At 38.7% G+C, this 18,424-nt stretch overlaps 1 protein-coding gene across 2 annotated transcripts; it reads right to left on the reverse strand.

Moving 5' to 3' along the window:
- Nucleotides 1-1,398: 1,398 nt before the first annotated feature.
- Nucleotides 1,399-17,944, reverse strand: LOC129759802 (protein kinase C and casein kinase substrate in neurons protein 1). Of its 2 annotated transcripts, XM_055757324.1 has the most exons (10): nucleotides 17,789-17,944; nucleotides 8,196-8,527; nucleotides 8,023-8,132; nucleotides 4,915-5,063; nucleotides 4,670-4,858; nucleotides 4,267-4,614; nucleotides 3,669-3,779; nucleotides 2,954-3,201; nucleotides 2,710-2,885; nucleotides 1,399-2,640 (listed from the first exon to the last, which is right to left on the reverse strand). In XM_055757324.1, the coding sequence occupies exons 2-10, from the start codon at nucleotides 8,297-8,299 to the stop codon at nucleotides 2,528-2,530; spliced, it is 1,548 nt and encodes a 515-aa protein (XP_055613299.1). In that variant the 5' UTR covers nucleotides 8,300-8,527; nucleotides 17,789-17,944; the 3' UTR covers nucleotides 1,399-2,527. The 2 variants fall into 2 exon arrangements, with proteins under 2 accessions (XP_055613299.1, XP_055613300.1); XM_055757325.1 differs by lacking the exon at nucleotides 3,669-3,779.
- Between the last annotated feature and the right edge of the window lie 480 nt (nucleotides 17,945-18,424).

Genomic DNA, 18,424 nt, shown 5'->3' on the forward strand with positions numbered 1-18,424 from the left:
TTCAAAGTTCCAGGAAGCTTTGAAATATCTGTATAATATCCGTTCGAAATTGTACCGCCAAAATAAAGCAATGATTGATGTTTGCCGAAAAAAGACCCCGCAACCAGATGACTGTGAAAAAGCAATTTTGTTAATAACAAATATTTCCCAAGTTCCAATTCAATTCAACCAATTGAAGCCAATTTTCGAAATACTTCAAAAGGAAACTATCAACGTAGGATTCCTTTGGGATTTGCTAGATCCCAATATTCATCTATCAGCGTTCAAATTTGGACAACTGGTTAAACCTTTCCAAGATGTAGATTTGATCGATGAAGAACCGGACAAAATCGAACCAACTGTAACGCCAGTGAATGCCGAGGAAAACAAATTAAAGGCAACTAAATTTAAAGATTTCGAGACCGCGGGAGACTTGATTTCACCTCGCCCTGGTACGGCGTACGGATTAAGCCACGTAGATTATTTTATGCCCAGAACTAAGGAAGACATTCGGACAATTTTCCGCAACTTTGACCTCTCGGAGGAAGATTTCGATAAAATTTGGAAAGCTGCACGTGAACAGGAAACCTGCCTGATGAACAAAGTTTCGGTCGATAACTTTCGGGCGAATATGCATTGCATCAACTTGACACCGACACCGCAGGCCTAAATGGACAAATTTCTTTCTTATTTATAAAAACACATTTCGAACGCTTCTAATTAGATATATAAATAACTTAAATATCCTACCTCGTAATTATTTATAGTATTTTCTCTTCTCTATATAATATTTGATCAAACGTAATATTTTACATAGCATTTCACTGAACGAAACGCTACTGCCTTAATTGTTTTCTTTTTTCGGTAGCATGATTTCGCCGATACTTTCCATCCATATTCTCTTATAACAATTTGATATCGATTCCCGCCTAATAGTCCTATAGTACGAAGACAGCTCAGCAACAACAAAACAAAAACTAAAACTGTGTAACAATTTATTCCCAGGGGGAGGGAGTTTTGCTTCCCCGCATTTGTTTTTTTAGTAACTGGAGTTTTGCAGTTTCAAAACATATTTTTGCTGATGGAAAATGTACGCGCTACATGATGTTTAACATACCTACTTTAAATCTGGACTCTCTTACACGAGTTCTAGAACTTGATGTACTAGTATGCTAGATATGAATGACTATAATTCGTTTCTTCTTTTCTGAGCTGCGCGAAAAAACTTCCGTCGTTTTCTATCGAGTTGCATTCCTAATAAGTTTTTGATTTTTTTGGGTGATAAAGTGCAGATGGTGCTGATAGGCTTCTACAAGATCTAGTTACTTCTTTTGTTTGGATTGCATTTGTAAAGTTAGCTTAGATGTACGACACCTGCTCGATGGCCATTTCTGTAATACTTAGAGGCGCGTATATGTGTTTTTGTAAATTGGTATTTGAGAGGGTTCGTTCATACCTGTTTGAAAGAATATTTTTTCGTAAATTTGTAGTCCCATGTATTTGAATGTTTTGGCAAATGTGTCTCCAATTGTGGTTTTGTTAAATAGAAATCGATTATTGGCTCGAGAAATTCACTTTTGGATTTGTATGCAATCTTCTTTGCATTAGTAAACAGCTAATGAAAATTGGACATTGACTGATCTTGGTTTCAAAGTGTATATTCGTTCTGCTTACTAATTTTTTCAAGTTCAAGAAACTTTGCTACGAGTAAATGCACCTTAGCTTATTTTTTTTTTTTCATGTTTGATTCTATCATTTTGTTTTGTATTCTTGCTTTTCAGTTCATAAATCTATTTATATAAACAAACGTGACTATATTCATCCCATCTTTGTTTTTTTTTTTTTGGGAAATCGCAGAGACCTAAGATGGTTTTGAAAACCTACTCCACTGCTTTCATCAAAGTTTCAGTCTGTATCCTACAGGGCTTAGATGCACTGACAACGTACCTTCTTTCAGACTATTGCTAGTTAGTAATAAAAGCCATATATTACAATCTAAAATAAGGGCATCGATACATAAAACTTGTTGGTAAACATATTCTGAATAAAAATTTGATTTTTCAAATACCAATCCAATACCGGATAGAAACAAAACCATTCGCTGACTTGTGTTGATTACTTAACATTTCAAATGCAGCAGATAGTTTGAAAGATGATTATATTAAATGGAGAGTATCTTAAGCTCAAATCGGAAAACTAGCCGCAAATTTCTTACGATTGCTTTAAGAAAAAAATGATAGAAAACACGTATTACGATTCGTCGTAATTGCGTGTTATTTTTACATAAATATATCTTACAGGGAAAACAATCCGTCCATCAATCGCAACAAACTATCCTCCTCTACTGCGTCTAATTTTTCCCTTCTTTCAAACAAAATTCATTGCCGGAAATCGTGCTACGTGCTACTTCAACAATTGAGTAGCTGCCAGGAACCGAAATTTTCAACCTTCACGATAGAGATAGGTGTAGTAAGAAAATGTTGAGCAGCTTTCGGTGGTGGTGAAATCGGCCACAGACAAACTAGCTAGCAACGAGCAGCTCCTTTACTTACGTCGATATCGCTTCGACGTAATTGGCCGGGTACAACCCGACGCGACCATCCTTTCTTCCCTTACACCAACCCTGCTCGTCCTCGTCCTCTAGCTTTTCGAAAACTTCGCCTGCAAGCAAACGAAAAAATTAATAAATTTGTATCTTCTGGTTCTAGATTTAAAGTAAAAAAGCCTTACCAATCTTAAACGACAATTCGTCGCTTTCGGCTCCTTCGTAGTCGTAAAGTGCCTTGACCGGAACTCCTGGTTCACCGTTGTCCACCAAAATGTTATCATTGCCATCGCCTTCGTCCCATTCCTCTTCCTCGTCAAACGGGTTTGCTGAATCGTTGGCCTTGCCATTCGTACCATTACTAAAAATTACAAAAAGTGCAAATTTGTAATGCAAAACGAAGATTAAAAAAACGGAATAAATTCTTACGTCACAACCGAGCCCGAACGTCCTGGTGAGGTTCTTGTCGGGGTCGTCACGGCGACATTTCCGCCTCCGCCTCCGCCACTACTGCTGTGTTTCAGTGATGCCGTCTCAGACTTGGGTGACTCCTGGCTTGGCGTCGTGGCACGCTGCTGGCCGCCGTTGTTGTTGCTGGTCGAATTGCTAATACTGAGGGTGGCCGACGTTCGGTTGATGCTGTTTTTGTTGTTATTGCTTGCGGGTGGGGGATATTCCTGAAACGTTACAATTATCGATTTAGTTAAACAATTCTGGTACAGATTGTGAACAATATGTACTTGCAGTGCAGTTTAGCTTGTTTTCTACTGAACTAAGTATTTCTGTTTACCTTCTTGAAACCATTTTTAATGGGTAGTACGTATAACTATTCTATGGGCTTTGATACGACAACTAGGTTCAACTTTTTTTTTGGTAAAAGGCACAAACTACTACAATAATTAAAAAAATAATACTAGATAAGCCAAAAACATGCAAACACTAAAGCTACTTACTAAAACAACAAAACCTATTTCTTAATATAAAACAAATCGAAGTTTCTATCATTTATTAACTAGCCTTATTTATTTAAACAAATCCTACTTGGTGCAAGTTCCTTAATCGAAAAAATATTGTTTCACTGAGCGTGTGTAAATGTGTGTGGATGAAAAAAAAAATTAAAAAAAAAAAAACAAACTCAAATTACATGCAAATCTTCGGCCACGGGTCGCTGATGGATAAGCGTGATCGGCGCAGTCGGTAACGCTTCTTTCGACTTGATGCCCTTCGCAATGTCGCGGAACTCTTCGGTGTACTCCTGCAAAAATACAGAGGCGATGTGGTGGTGGTTGTGGTCTTTTTTTTCAACTGGTTGTTCTGTTGCTTCTAAATATGGTTTAACTTTTCACTGATTTGCAGTAATTGATTAAATTTTGATTGGACAGCATTTCGATTAAAGATCATTGGCAACACGTTGGCGGGTTTGGGGAATATACGGTTAGTGAGGCGGATGTTGATTTTAAAGTTAGAAGCAGCAGACATTTCGTTTTGTTAAACCCCTCGCTAAGAGTTGTTTGAAAACTCCCGCACATCAATAACTGTTTTAAGTGTATGTTGTTCTGTTGATCTAACATGAAATTTCATGCTAAATTAAAAAAAAAACAACAAAACCTTCAAAACGAAATGGTCAAACCATGAATAAATGTTACATAGAGGAAAAAGGAATTAAAATTGCTTGAAGAGATCGTTTCCGAAACATCAGCATGCGTAAGCGGCAGCCTTTCACCCGGGAAGCTTTCACTAACCTCGAAGGCCGGCCAACTCATACCCATGTTGACGCCGTGGTTGTTGGACCACCATTTTAAATCCTTCTGGTGATCGGCATTGTTGATGGTGTGATGGAACTCTTTGTAGATCTGCGGCAGGCTTGGATCCTCGGAAAAGTTGAGACATTTGTGTATGGAGAAGAGCACGTTCTTGAAAAACCGTAACCTCGTTTCCTCCATCTCTTGGCACTTCATGAATACCGAGGTCATATCCTCGATGTAGATTGGGTTGTACTTGTTGATCTCGGCGAGAGCAGCGTTGTACTTGTCTCGACACTTGTTCACCGTTTCCTTTAGGTTTGACGTTTTTTCCTGGATTTTCTTCAACTGAAAATTCATATTAAAATCCTCGTCAAATCATTAAAATGAGATAAGAGTTTACCTGATCGGTGGATAGCGACGAATCACTCGTGGCGTTCCTTTCCTGATTAGTGGCGGACCGTTCCGATTTGCAGGCCGAATGGTAGTCGTATTTACACTTCTCCACCTTGGTCAGATATTTGCCCCAAGGTTTCTGAGCCTTTTTGAACTGATCCTCCATCTCTTTGCGCTCCTTGATTTGCATCATTGTCTGTGAGAGAGGGTCATTTTTTTAATAAACCTTGTCTTTTACCATTTATTACAAACCTTGTGGTAGTTGTCCTTTTGCCAAACCTTGATTTGATGTATCACGTCGGTGCAAAGATTTTCCTTGACCTTCAGATGTACATCGGATAGCCGGTCCGCTTCCGTGAGGATACCTTTCCAGGCGGCTTCAGTCGTGCCATATTCGGGTCCTAGAAAAAAAAAAGTGATGTCAACACTTTACCAGAGTAGAAGTTTCACTATGACAAATTCGGGTTGCTCCTCTTCAACCTGAAAGTTTAGGCTCAACAACTTTCCTTTAACCTTTCTACAACTCAGTGACCTGCTTTCGGCTTGATGCTTTCCCCTTTGACTGGACTGTCTCCCTAACTTTCAAGACCTTACAGCCTGAAAACCATTCTTCTAACTTGTTTTTTTTTGTGATTCTAACAACCTGAGGGTTACTCGATTACCATCCTTTGGTTCGACTACTCTGCTAAGGGTTTGTAGGATCGCCCCTCGATGATAAGTGTTGTGATTGTCTACATCAATAGCAAATATGAGTTTATGTAAAATCAAAGGCGGCATTGGAAAAGAGGAAGGAAGTGATTTGACAGTTGAGGAGTGAAAACGTGGAAATTAGAAGCTGAGTATTTGTTAGAAGAATAAACGTTTCCAAATCGGGAAATGTTTTAACTGGACTCTACAAATTGGCGACGAGGATGGGATTTGAAAACGTTGATGATTTACTGGTACGAATCTTCCACCCAAAAAAATCAGATTTATCCAATTTCCCCCTAGGTGGTAGCTGTACCTGTACCCGTAGTTGCTGTACACATTATTTCTCATTCCTCGCGACCTGCTGTGAACTACAAATTGGTAATTGTGAAAACAATGCGAAGATCTCGAGGGATTTTTTATGATTGAATGTCAGTTCCATGGAATGATGATTGCATCCTTAGTAAGTATATTAAAAGTAAAGTTCCTTGTGTGAACACAAGTTGTTTGCGTGAGCGCAAATCTCCTGTTGCAAAGTTCCTTGTGTGAGCACAAGTTATTTGGGTGAGCGGAAATCATGTTGTGTAGCGGAGTTCCTTGTGTGAGCACAAGTTGTTTGCGTGAGCACAAGTTGTTTGGGTGAGGGCAAACGTTTCCTGCTGCGAAAAGATTGCGTGAGCGCAGACGAGATACCGTTAGATGCGTGAGCGCATACTGAGTACTGCGTGAGCGCATATGTGTGATATTTGGGTGAGTGCAAACGGGGAGATGAGTTCTTCAAATTGTTTTTGCGTGAGCGCAAAGAGCTATATGAGTAAGCACATTTTGAAATATATCTGGTGATTATGTGTGGGCATTAAAATGCATGTGTGAGCACATGAAACTGACATTTAGGTATCTAAGATATGTTACGAGAAATTTGAGAGTTCCTTTGCTTAAATCGGAGATAGAGATCTTTTCAAGAGAAAAAAAATGGAAAGAATAGTGTAAATGCTAGCTGAAATCTAATGAAAGTTCGCAGAAGTTGGGAGAAACATGAACAGTACTCCTGTAGAATATTTAATGTAAATGCAAATGCATAAAGTGAATCATTTGATAAATGCTCGATGAAAATGGCATTGTACTGTTTTGTAAATGCTAGCTGAAATCTAGTGGAATTTTGCAGAAGTTGGGAGAAACATGAACAATACTCCTGTAGAATATTCAATGTAAATGCGAATGTATAAAGTGACTCATTTCGTAAATGCTCGATGAATATGGCATTGTACTGTTGAATATACAGAGAATTTAACTACAGCGATCCATGATGATCATAAAGTACATTTTATTACAAAATGCCCATGTAATGGAAACCATTTCTATGTTTATGAAGAACATTGCTCTTAAAATAGTAAAGGGGGGATTGTAGGATCGCCCCTCGATGATAAGTGTTGTGATTGTCTACATCAATAGCACATATGAGTTTATGTAAAATCAAAGGCGGCATTGGAAAAGAGGAAGGAAGTGATTTGACAGTTGAGGAGTGAAAACGTGGAAATAAGAAGCTGAGTATTTGTTATAAGAATAAACGTTTCCAAATCGGGAAATGTTTTAACTGGACTCTACAGGGTTGATGAAGTTCTTTAGACTGACGTCCTTCCTTCAGCTTGACATGCTTTCTGTTTTTTTTTCCCTTAAAAACTAGCTCTGCTAGATTACCTTCACCTTGCTAACTTTCCTTCTACTTCATGATCTTGCTTCAGGTTTCTTCTACCTGCAACCTTCTTTTGGCCTGACGATCTCAGCTCCATCTTACTTCTCTTCGAACTTTCTTGATTTTCTTTGACCTGATGACCTTCTTTCAATCTGACAAACTTTTTAAGCTAGTATTTCGCTCAACTAGCCACCTTCTACTACTAGACGATCTTCATTCAAATTGATGCTCTCTCGTCAACCTGGCAAACTTCCTTCGGCCTTATAACTTTTCTTTGACACGAGCTCCTTTGACTCCATTACTCTCCTACAGATAACAATTCTAAGGCTTGCGAGGTTCGTTTAGCTTCCGAACTTTTCTCGACTAGGGCTGACAATCTTTCTTCAGCTTGACGATGTTTCTTCGGCTCTAGGCCAATTCTAATATTCGATGGCTTAGCGCTCTTTTTCAACCTTTCTTCTAACATAACAATTCCTCGACCTTATCGTAGAAACTTGCGCGTTAATATAAATATAAAGAAAAAGAGAAGACTTCGCTCGAATAGATTTGACTTCGAAATGGGTTCATAGAGGAAGCTTGCAAAAGAAGGTCTGAATCACGTAATTTCGGTAAACTCTCGAATGTGGGATCAAATTGTGATCTTAAAGATAGACCAATATGACCGGTTACGACACTTATGATGTTTTTTCGATACCACGACTTTACCTCGATTACATCCTTCTACTTTCTCAAGAATCGAAAGAGTTTATGCCTCATGATCCTCTGCAGATTGGAGAATTTTCTAAGGCTTGATTTGTTTCGGTTCTAAAACCTAGCTACGACTCGATGACCTTCCTTCGACCTATCACCTTCTAACTCTGAGTCCTTTGGCTCAGTCTTTTCTACGGCTTAACGACCTGTCTTCAGCCTGATGACCTTCCTTTGACCTGACAACCTTCCTTCAATCTAACCACCTTCTTTTAACCTCACCCAATACTCACCCTTTTCAATGAGTTCACCCCATTTTTTGGACCAGGTTTTCAAACTTTTGGCATATCCCTTCTCGATCTCGGCTCGCTCCTGGATTAGGGTTTGCAGGTCTGTACACAATCTAAGAAAAAAAACTCAAATAAATAAATCTGTCTAACATTTCGTTAACCAAACGTGTACTCACTTGTAACCATCCTCTATTCGTTTGGTGGTTCGTTTGTAGTTGTTCGGTTCCCAGAAGGAATCGCTGCCAGCTTGCAGCAGCTGGTCGTCACTGTGATGGGACATGGTATCCAGTTTGATCGGTGTATGGGTCTCCGCCGGTGAAACACCGATGGATTTACTGGTGTATCCTAGATTTCTTCCAAGCTTGTTGCTTCAACCTGTTCACCACTTTTCACTTCTCCACAGTGAACAACCGATGTCGTGCACCGCGATATTGGGTGCGCGCACCCCGTACCGATAGGATTGTATTTGGTTTGGCTTCTTCTTCGTCTTCGGGTGGAGGTGTTATCACTGAAACGAGAATGATAAAAACAATCAACCGTTATCATTACGTACATATAGACGGGCTAGATAACGGAATACTGCATAGCGATTACGTTTGTGTGAGTTGCACCGTTCGATTCGCACGGTATGAATTCTCCTAACATCATGTGTTTTCCGGATTATGTTAAATTTTTTAGGGTAATAGGAGGAGCTCCGAATGCCAACAGCTACGTGGTTTTTAGGGAGTTGTTGACGTGCCTCTGAATGTTTTCCTTGGAGTTGAAGTTTAGAGGAATTTAGGGACATTTTCCTGTAATCTCTCTCGTACGGCATGAGCAACCCAACACCATCACGAAAAGGTACAGGTCATGCTTTAATGTCTACTGGCCTTTCATAAACTCATTTCATAACTACACAGATTGAGAAACTAATCATTTAGGACCAGATAGCAAACATTAAGCAAGCGAAAACTGCTCAAGTTGTACGAGACAGGCTGTAGTACAATATCCCTGAAAGCCTCAAATGCCTTCAAATCGTCAAATTTCATTAAGCACCTCGTCTAGAGGTACATCAAAAACCCTTGAAAACAAAAATATTAAGTAACAATGGGGAACTAGAATGCACTCATGAATGCCAAAGATAGCTTGTACTAGTATTCCAACTGATTCTTTATGTTATTTGATTTTTTTTTTTAAATTTTGACGAATTTTCTTTGATGATGATTGGAATTTTTGATTGTCTGTCAGTGTCATTCCAATCGAGCTAAACCAAGCAGTCTTAAAGGCATTCCTACATCATGACTTCTCTGACGACCCTAAACCGTAGTTGCCGATCATGTGCTTCATTCCAATGCTTGATTTGAACTTTGTGGACATTTTTGACAGTGTTTGCATACTTTTCCTTCAAAGCTTCAAAGAGGTATTCAAGCTGAACCGAAGCGTTTTTGGAAGTACGTCAATTCCGAGGGTAAAACTTACTTAGTTCCAAAAAACTTTTTTTCAACAATAAAAGTGCTAATAGGCTTCAGAATTAGTTGCCGAATATTTTCGCAGCATTTACAACGCAAACAATGTTAGTCTGCAAAGAAAACGTTCGTACCTGATAGACGGCGTACCACAAGGGAGTCCTACTTCTTATTACTGTAATGAACGAGTTCCCCCAAGTACTGCGTGACGTGTTTGTGCTGATCTGATTTGAAAATGTTCCTTCCTGTTCGGTATCCCAAGGATTGTATGGTTCTACAGAAGGCGCTTAACAAATTTTCTGAGTGTTGCAGCTATTTTGGTTTGAAAATCAATGCCTCAAAATGCAGCGTGATCACCTTTTCAAGGACGTGAGCAACATAGTGCACGATTATTGTCTTGAAAACAACTGTTCCGTAGCAAGAAAATCCTCAGTTAAAGATCTAGGCGTAGAGATGGATGCAGAACTTAGTTTTTCAAAACATATCGAACAAGTCGATTCCAAAGCCAATTCTATGAACGGTATGGTTAGTAGGATTTGTCACGAGTTGGACAATCGTTCAACTATCGTCTAGATTTATTTTGGACTAATCCAAACCACTATCGAACGAGGAATGTTTCTAAGAATACTTGGTACCCCTCCTAGGCCCTTGGGAGGGGCCTACCTTACAATTTTTTAAATAACGGGAGAACTAATCAAGGCAATGGACCCAAATTTAGCATGAAAGGGTAGTGGAATACGAGAAATGATTCTATGATTTTTTCAGACCCCTCCCTCCATCCAGTAGAGCAACAGGAAGGAGTGGGAGGGGGGGGGGCTTGAACCCCTTTTTTTGCATAACTTGAAAACTATTCCAGCAAATCAAACCAAATTTGGTTTGGAAGGGTATTTGGGTACGATAAATAGTTCTATACATCAGGGATGCCATTCTCTACCGAGAAAAACGGAGAACGGAGAATAAAACACCCCCGTGCGATAACCGCAATTCACCCGGGTGAGATTTTTTGTTCCTCTCCACAGATTATTCGCACCCCGGTTTCGAAAGTCACACACACCTGATTCCAATAGCTCCGGCGTGCGGCAATTTGTCACTGTAGAGCACCCCGGTGACAACACAGGACCGACTGGTTTAAGCCACGAAAAAGCAAAGACAAAAACAAACACGGTGGTGTGCATAATAATAGCATCAACAAACGGTGAATGTTTCGGGCGAGTGGTTCAGCTTCGAATGTATTGGTAAACGCAACAAGCCAAGCTAGCTGCCGTCGCTGTCGCTCTCCGTGGTGAAAACATTTTTTCACTATAGTGTGTGTTCGCTCTGTCGTGTTGATGAACAGATTCTCTACAGAGGTTTGGCTAAAAATCTCTGCGGTGCGTTTCAGTGAATCTCTACCGAGAATCGAAAACCGAGCACGTCGGTGATTCTCGTTAGAGAAATTGCAAGCCTGCTATACATATTTGGTACCCGTCTCTCCTTCCAGTGAGGAGATAAAAAGTGGGGAGGGAGTTCCTCAATAATTTTCAGCATTACTGGAGAACTTATCAATCGAATGGAACCAAATTTGGCGTGGAAAGGTATTTGATTACTAGAAATGTTTCTATGATATTTTGAGAACCCTCCGTTCTTCCAGTCGGAAAATCTAAAGGGAGGAGGGTGCTCACAGCTCCCATACAATATTTTACATCACTCGGGAACTTATCCAGCAAATGGAACAAAATTTGGCTTGAGAGGGTATTTAAGCACAAGGAATATTTCTGTAAATATTTGGTACTACTGCCTCCTTCCAGTGAAGTGATAGGAAGGAGAGAGGGGGGCTCCTTTACAATTATTCACATTATTCGAGAACTAATCGAGCAAACGGAAACAACTTTGGTCTGGGAAAGCATTTGGATACGTAAAATGGTTATTTGCTGATTTGAGACTTCTTTCTTCTTCAATTGGAGATACAGTTAGGGAAGGCGGGAGCTCACATACGATTGTTTTGCATAAACCAAAAACTTATATAACAAATGAAACCAAATATGACATGGGAACAATCATACAATCGATCATATGGAACATAATTCGGCATGGGAGTGTATTTGAATACACGGAATGTTTGATCTAGATCCCCCCTTCCAGGTAGGGTTAGGTAGAAAGAGGGGCTCCGATACCAATTTTATAGCATAACTCGACCAGCAAACGCAACCAAATTTGGCATGAGAGGATATTCGAGCACAAAAAATGTTTTTCCGGTGGTTTAGCACCCCTCCCTCCATTCAGTGGAATGACAAAAAGTGGGAAGAGGGTCACTCATACAATTTTTTTTTAAATTTCGATAACAATTCGAGAAAATGGAACCAAAATTGCGTGGGAGCATATTTGTGTACGGGAAATGTTTCTTCGATGGTTTGAGACCCCCTTGCCAGAAGGGAGATATAAAGTGGAGTGAGGATCACTCATTTTTTTATAACTCAAGAATTTATCGAAAATAGAGCCATATATGACATGGAATCGTATTTGTATACAAAAAGTGAATTTCTGATGTTATGAAACCATTAGAGATTTAGGAATGGGGGAGGGGGTTACTCTCACAATTAGTATAATAGTTCGTGAACGAATAGGTAAAAAAAGTGTCCCGTAACGCTAATTTGTTTAAAAAAAATGCTTTTATAATAGTATGAGGGGATTAAAATTAAAAAGGGACAGCGAAGATTCCATATATCTTCTAATATATAAAGATGAGTTGGACTATATATGTTTGTTTGTTTGTATGCACCTTATACAAATCGACACCGCTTAACCGATCAGCCTGAAATTTGGTACAGAGATGTATTTGGACCAGGGTAAGGTTTTAGTAATAGTTCTGGGCCCCTCCCACCTAAGAAAAGGGACCCTCCCATACAACTTTCGATTTTATTGCCACAAATCAAAAGTCATGGCACCCATTTGGCAGCCGATTTTCGTTTCATTTGGCGGGTTGTTTTCACCATCACCATGGGCCGGGCGTAAGAAACGACTATCCAGAGTTCACGTGTACTGGAAAGCAAATCAAAGCTTGCTGAGCGTTAAAGATTTGAAAGGGGAAATTTTGGCGGGTGTTTTTCGTACCTTCTACTGCTGAAAGCACGTGGTAGATACAAGAATTTGGATGCAATAATGAGCTAACTTTTCAGATTGAAAAATACAACTAACCTGTAAAGTATGTATTGACTTGAATTGTAGTGGTTTTCAAAGTGCTTCCTACCACTGCTGCTTGGAGTCTATAAGAATATACGATGTGTGAAGTATGGATGCAATTATTTATCTTCATAATGAATTTGAATTGAGTGCTGAAAACATATTAAGCTATTTTCTTAAAATCAAGCTTTGTAGAACCAATCATTTTCGTATTTTTAGAATTGCTCATAGGGAAAGATAAAATAATTTAATTCAGAGTTATAAGTTGAGAGTTGTGATTTCAACGCTTTGAAAGGCGTCGAGAAATCTAAATCGAGGACACAAAAGTTTAACGTGCATTATCTAAAAAAAACCAAATCCAACGCAAGAAACTTTATTTGAAATTAAGTATGAGGTTTTAAGTATTATACAATTCAATTTCATCGGTCAATACACAACTTTTATATAAATGTTGATCATCAATGTGTTCAATTTTACCATCCAATTATGCGAAAACTTAAACCGTTAAGTACTGCGGATTCAAACAAATTATTTCCAAGAATTTTTACTTTATCACTCTCCACAATAATTAATGAGATTTTTTCCAAGAATGAAAAAAATGAAAAAAAAACCTTTTGTCATAACATCATAAAATGGGCGATTTGATTTCCGAGAAAGTTTCTTTTACATCACTTCAAAAATCTATTAGTGGAACTTGGAACATTGAAAATAAACTAATCATAAAGCGGTGTGGAAAAAACAACGAAAAGTACACATACATGCTCAAACGACCGAACCACAAAAGTTTACTGTGTATGCCGTGACTGGGATTCGAACTCATGGCCGTTGGCTTGGAAGACTTGAAGACCATCCTCTATGCCATGAGCTGCGGCAAGTTTCAGAAGCCTTCTTAGAATTTTCTGGGCAAATAAAACTTTAATATAGCATACGGGGGAGCATTTGGCATATAGCATCCGAAGAGATCATCTCCAAAAGAGATTTCATTAGATGGGGGGTGGGAAAGATAAAAATATAGTTTAATCATTTGAAGATAAAAAAAATAGAAGGCCAAGGCTGTTCAAGCCTCCTTTCAGAGAGGGTGAGTATAAAATGTTTTTCGTGATGAAATAAAAAAGCATTCATGGGAAATTATTAATAATTTCTATGAATACGAACCTCATAACTATAAGTGTTTCAAAATTATGAAAAAGGAAAACACAGTAAATATTCTCATTCAAAACTTGAAAAACACTAACAAAACTTTCAAAGCTTACATACATGGCACAACATGGGTAAAATTTTCTCATAATAAATATATAAAACATATTGAATACAAAGCTACCAAAATTTCGTAAAGTCAAACGACTCATTTTGATTTGAATTTTATGTACACCCGAGCAAGGCCGGGTAAATCAGCTAGTAAAATAAATATTTTGGGATAGGTTATAAAACTTATGAAGCGACGAAATGCAGAGTCACAAAAAGGATTAAAACACGAATTTAAAAAAAAAAATTATGATTTCAAATTTAAAAAGTGGAAGAGGTAGTAATTAAGCTACGACCGCTAAACGTAGAATTACGCAATTCTTTTCTTCAATAATAGAACTTATGGTGTTTTTTCCGAAATGACCAACATATGACAGTGTAAAAATGGCAATATATGACTGACAAATTTCAAACATATAACAGAATTTAACCATGTGACATAAACTTTTCACCAGAAATAATCTGAGCAAGCAGTCCATGTGACATAATCGGACCATGCAACATAATCTGAATATGCAATATAATCTCGACCATGTGACATAATCCGACCATGTGACACAATCCGATCATGCAACGTAATCGACCATGTGACAATCCAACCATGCAACACAATCGACCGTGTGACAATCCGGTCATGCACCATGGATAATCGGACCAGGTGAACTAATCCGTCCATGCAACACAATCCGACCATGTGACATAACCGACCATGCAACATAATCAGACCATGTGACAATCCGACCATGCAACATAATCGGACTATGTTACATAATCGACCATGTGACATAAATCGACCATGTGACATAATCCGATCATGCATAATCGAACCATATGACATAATCGGATCATTCAACATAATCGGACCATGCGACATAATCCGATCATGTGTAAATCGACCATGCAACATAATCAACCATGTGACATATTCGGATCATGCAACAAAACCGGACCATGTGACATAATTCGGCCATGCAACATAATCGGACTATGTGACCGGCCATGCAACATAATCGGACTATGTGACATAATCCTACCATGCGACATTATCCGATCATGCAACATTATCGGACCATGTGACATAATCCGATCATGCAACATTATCGGACCATGTGACATAATCCGATCATGCAACATAATCGAACCATGTGACATAATCCGGTTGTGCTACATAATCGGACTATGTGACATAATCCAGCCGTGCAACATAATCGACTATGTGACAAAAGTCGACCATGTGACATAATCCGATCATGCAACATAATCGGATCATGCAACATAATCGGACCATGCGAAATAATCCGACCATGTGACATAATCCAACCATGCAACATAATCGGACCATGTGACAAAATCGGATCCTGCAACATAACCGGGTCATGTGAACTAATCCGGCCATGCAACATAATGAGATCATGTGACATAATCCGATCATGCAACATAATCGACCACGTGACATAATCCGAACATGCAACATAATCGACCACGTGACATAATTTCGATCATGCAACATAATCGGATCATGTGACATAATTGAGTCATGCAACATAATTGGACCATGCAACATAATCGGACCATGTGACAAAACGAAGTCATGCAGCATAATACGACCATGCAACATAATCGACCATGTGACATAATCCAACCATACAACATAATCGACCATGCAATATAATTGGACCATGTGACATAATCGGATCATGCAACATAACCGAACCATGTAACTTATCCGGCCATGCAACATAATTGGATCATGTGACATAAATCGACCATGTGACATAATCCGATCATGCAACATAATCGGACCATATGACATAATCGGATCATTCAACATAATCGGACCATGCGACATAATCCGATCATGTGTAAATCGACCATGCAACATAATCAACCATGTGACATAATGGACTATGTGACCGGCCATGCAACATAATCGGACTATGTGACATAACCCGATTGACACATTCAACATAACCGGACCATGTGACATAATCCGGCCATGCAACATAATCGGACTATGTGACCGGCCATGCAACATAATCGGACTATGTGACATAATCCGAACATGCGACATAATCCGGTCATGCAACATAATCGGACTATGTGACAAAATCCAGCCGTGCAACATAATCGACCATGTGACATAATCCGATCATGCAACATAATCTGGATCAAGGAAATCTGAGAAATTGCAAATTGACAACAAGTTCGAAAAACAACTACCTTTGAAAATTCGTCAAAAATTCTGTGTTTCGTATTTTGTTATCTTGTGACTTAAATCATTTTTACGGTTCATTGATTGAACAGTACGGTTTTTAAACCACCTTTTTACATTTTTTGTGTGAATTTTCTTTGGGCATCCCATAACTGTTCTACACTCATTTTTCCGAAGCATGTTTTTTCGAGTTTTTTTTTCTTAGACTTTGAATAAAGGAAAACTGAAATGTTTTAGCTGAAAATTGTCTAAAAACATATTTGAGTTACATTATAAGACTTCCAAACTTATATAAATTGTGTAAACAAATCGGCTGGGAAACAAGAGAGATAATAATATAATATTGGTTTTATTCAGGAGTGTCAAATTGACGTAAGTAACGAATAAAAATTTCAGGGGCGGATGAGAGTTAACAACATCGTAACATTTCAGATGCTGCTAGGCAAAAGATTAGTTCAAAATCGAAACGAAAACATACTTGTCTTTTCTGTGACATGCACATGTGTCAACAAAATGAGCATGACATGAGCATTCCTACATTGTGCAAATCTATTCATATTAGCATTAGCAGATCGAATATATATGGCTCAACTATTAGTGTAGGGCTTGTACTTAGAAGTAAAAAAAAACTCCCACGAGTTATCTGCCCAAGAATGACATGTCAATTGTACCTCTTCATATGGGAAACCGCTGGTAAAGGCATGAGCCTTACTTAGAGCGCGTATTGGACATAAGCATCAACTCTTGTGTACGACAACAGTTAAAGAATGACATTGACGAGAATCCGATGGGCCCTCCGTCTGACTGTATGTTGTTTGCTAGAAACGTCTTCTCTTTACAAGAAGGGTTCACAACCATCTGAAATGTGTGTACCTATGGCTATTTACCTTTCTTCTTAAGCTCAAAGCTCTTGATTATGTCAATCGGTGCTACCGTGTCTAAATTTCCTCAATGAACACACATGTCAATCGCATTTTAACAAAAGTGTTTCCCAAAGAGATCAATGGGAAATTCGTATTATAGTTGCAAAGCTTCTGTTCATTGAAGAGTTGCTATACGAAATTGTCAGTGTTAGGTCATTTCAAAATATTTTAACAAGTGCTTATTTTTGTCTCAACGCTGCGATTAATCGATGTTGTCAATCCAGTCACGTTCAACAACGTTTTGGGTTTTTTTTTGTATATTTTCACTGTCAAGTTCACGGTGATGAACCCTACCTAACTGTAGGGGCAACCGGGACACCCATCGTTTAAAATTGCGTACGAGCCCATAAACTTCAATTAAGCCAATAAAAGGCGGTACATTGAAATTATGATACCGGCTCGGTGGCGGCTTTCTTCGAGGGTCTCAAGAGGTGGGGAAACATTGGCCAAACCATACGTATAGGCTGGCTGGCTGGTGCTTGATTATGTTATGCATACAAAGTACTCAGTGTAAGGAAAACGTTTCTCACAGATAATTTGGGGCATACACTCGGAATGACCTTGCCGGCCACTGATAATGCCGATATGTCGTAAGTTTTCCTGAGAAATAAACTTAAGAAATCATTCTTCTCACTATTTGATTCTTGAATGACCGGCAATAAATGGTTCAATTGTACCCAAAACCAAAAAATGAATTTCACAACTCAGTTATAGTAGAAGTAGAGTAATAACGGCTAGACGGAGGCCGCTTTGCTTGATGACATGAAGCCGTACATATATCTTACCTTCAGTCACAGACAATCATTGTGGCCTACATAACCGCCGACAGTTGTTCACTTCCTTTGGTATGTGTGCTGTGCCGTTGCTAATATCTTGGAGCCAGTGCAATCAGCAACAATCGGTGTTGTTTTTCTGTTATCTGTGGAAACAAGAACAAGAGACAAACGAAACGGAAAACAATTAGAACCGTTTGGAGGTTAGGCAGGCTGCTAGGGCAAAAAGGGTTTTCATTGCGTAATAATTATGGTGTGTAAACAGAATTGCTCTACAATCGAGCGATAAAGGTAGAAATTATTTGCGATAAGAGAAAATATCAGTTTTTAATAGTCTTTTTTTACAACCGTTTAGGTTAGTCGTCAATTTGGAACAGAGAAATATGCCGATCATCAAGAACCTTCATTTTTTTTAAATCTAGAATCCAGCAGTCTTTAAATTGAAAAATGATCAACGTTTTACAACGCTTTTTCCGGTTTTCCAATAAGAGGTCACATTTTCGTAGGTAGTATCAAAGGTGAGGTATCAAAAATCGAAAGAACATAAGCCGTAAATATCATGAATTTTTGGAAAAAATGGGCGGTGATAGAGAAACAAGAGAGATCAATAGTGGGAAAGATCACATGTGGGATATACACGGTGTTTCG

Source organism: Uranotaenia lowii, unplaced genomic scaffold (genome assembly GCF_029784155.1).
Source record: "Uranotaenia lowii strain MFRU-FL unplaced genomic scaffold, ASM2978415v1 HiC_scaffold_274, whole genome shotgun sequence".
Classification (NCBI taxonomy): domain Eukaryota; kingdom Metazoa; phylum Arthropoda; class Insecta; order Diptera; family Culicidae; genus Uranotaenia; species Uranotaenia lowii.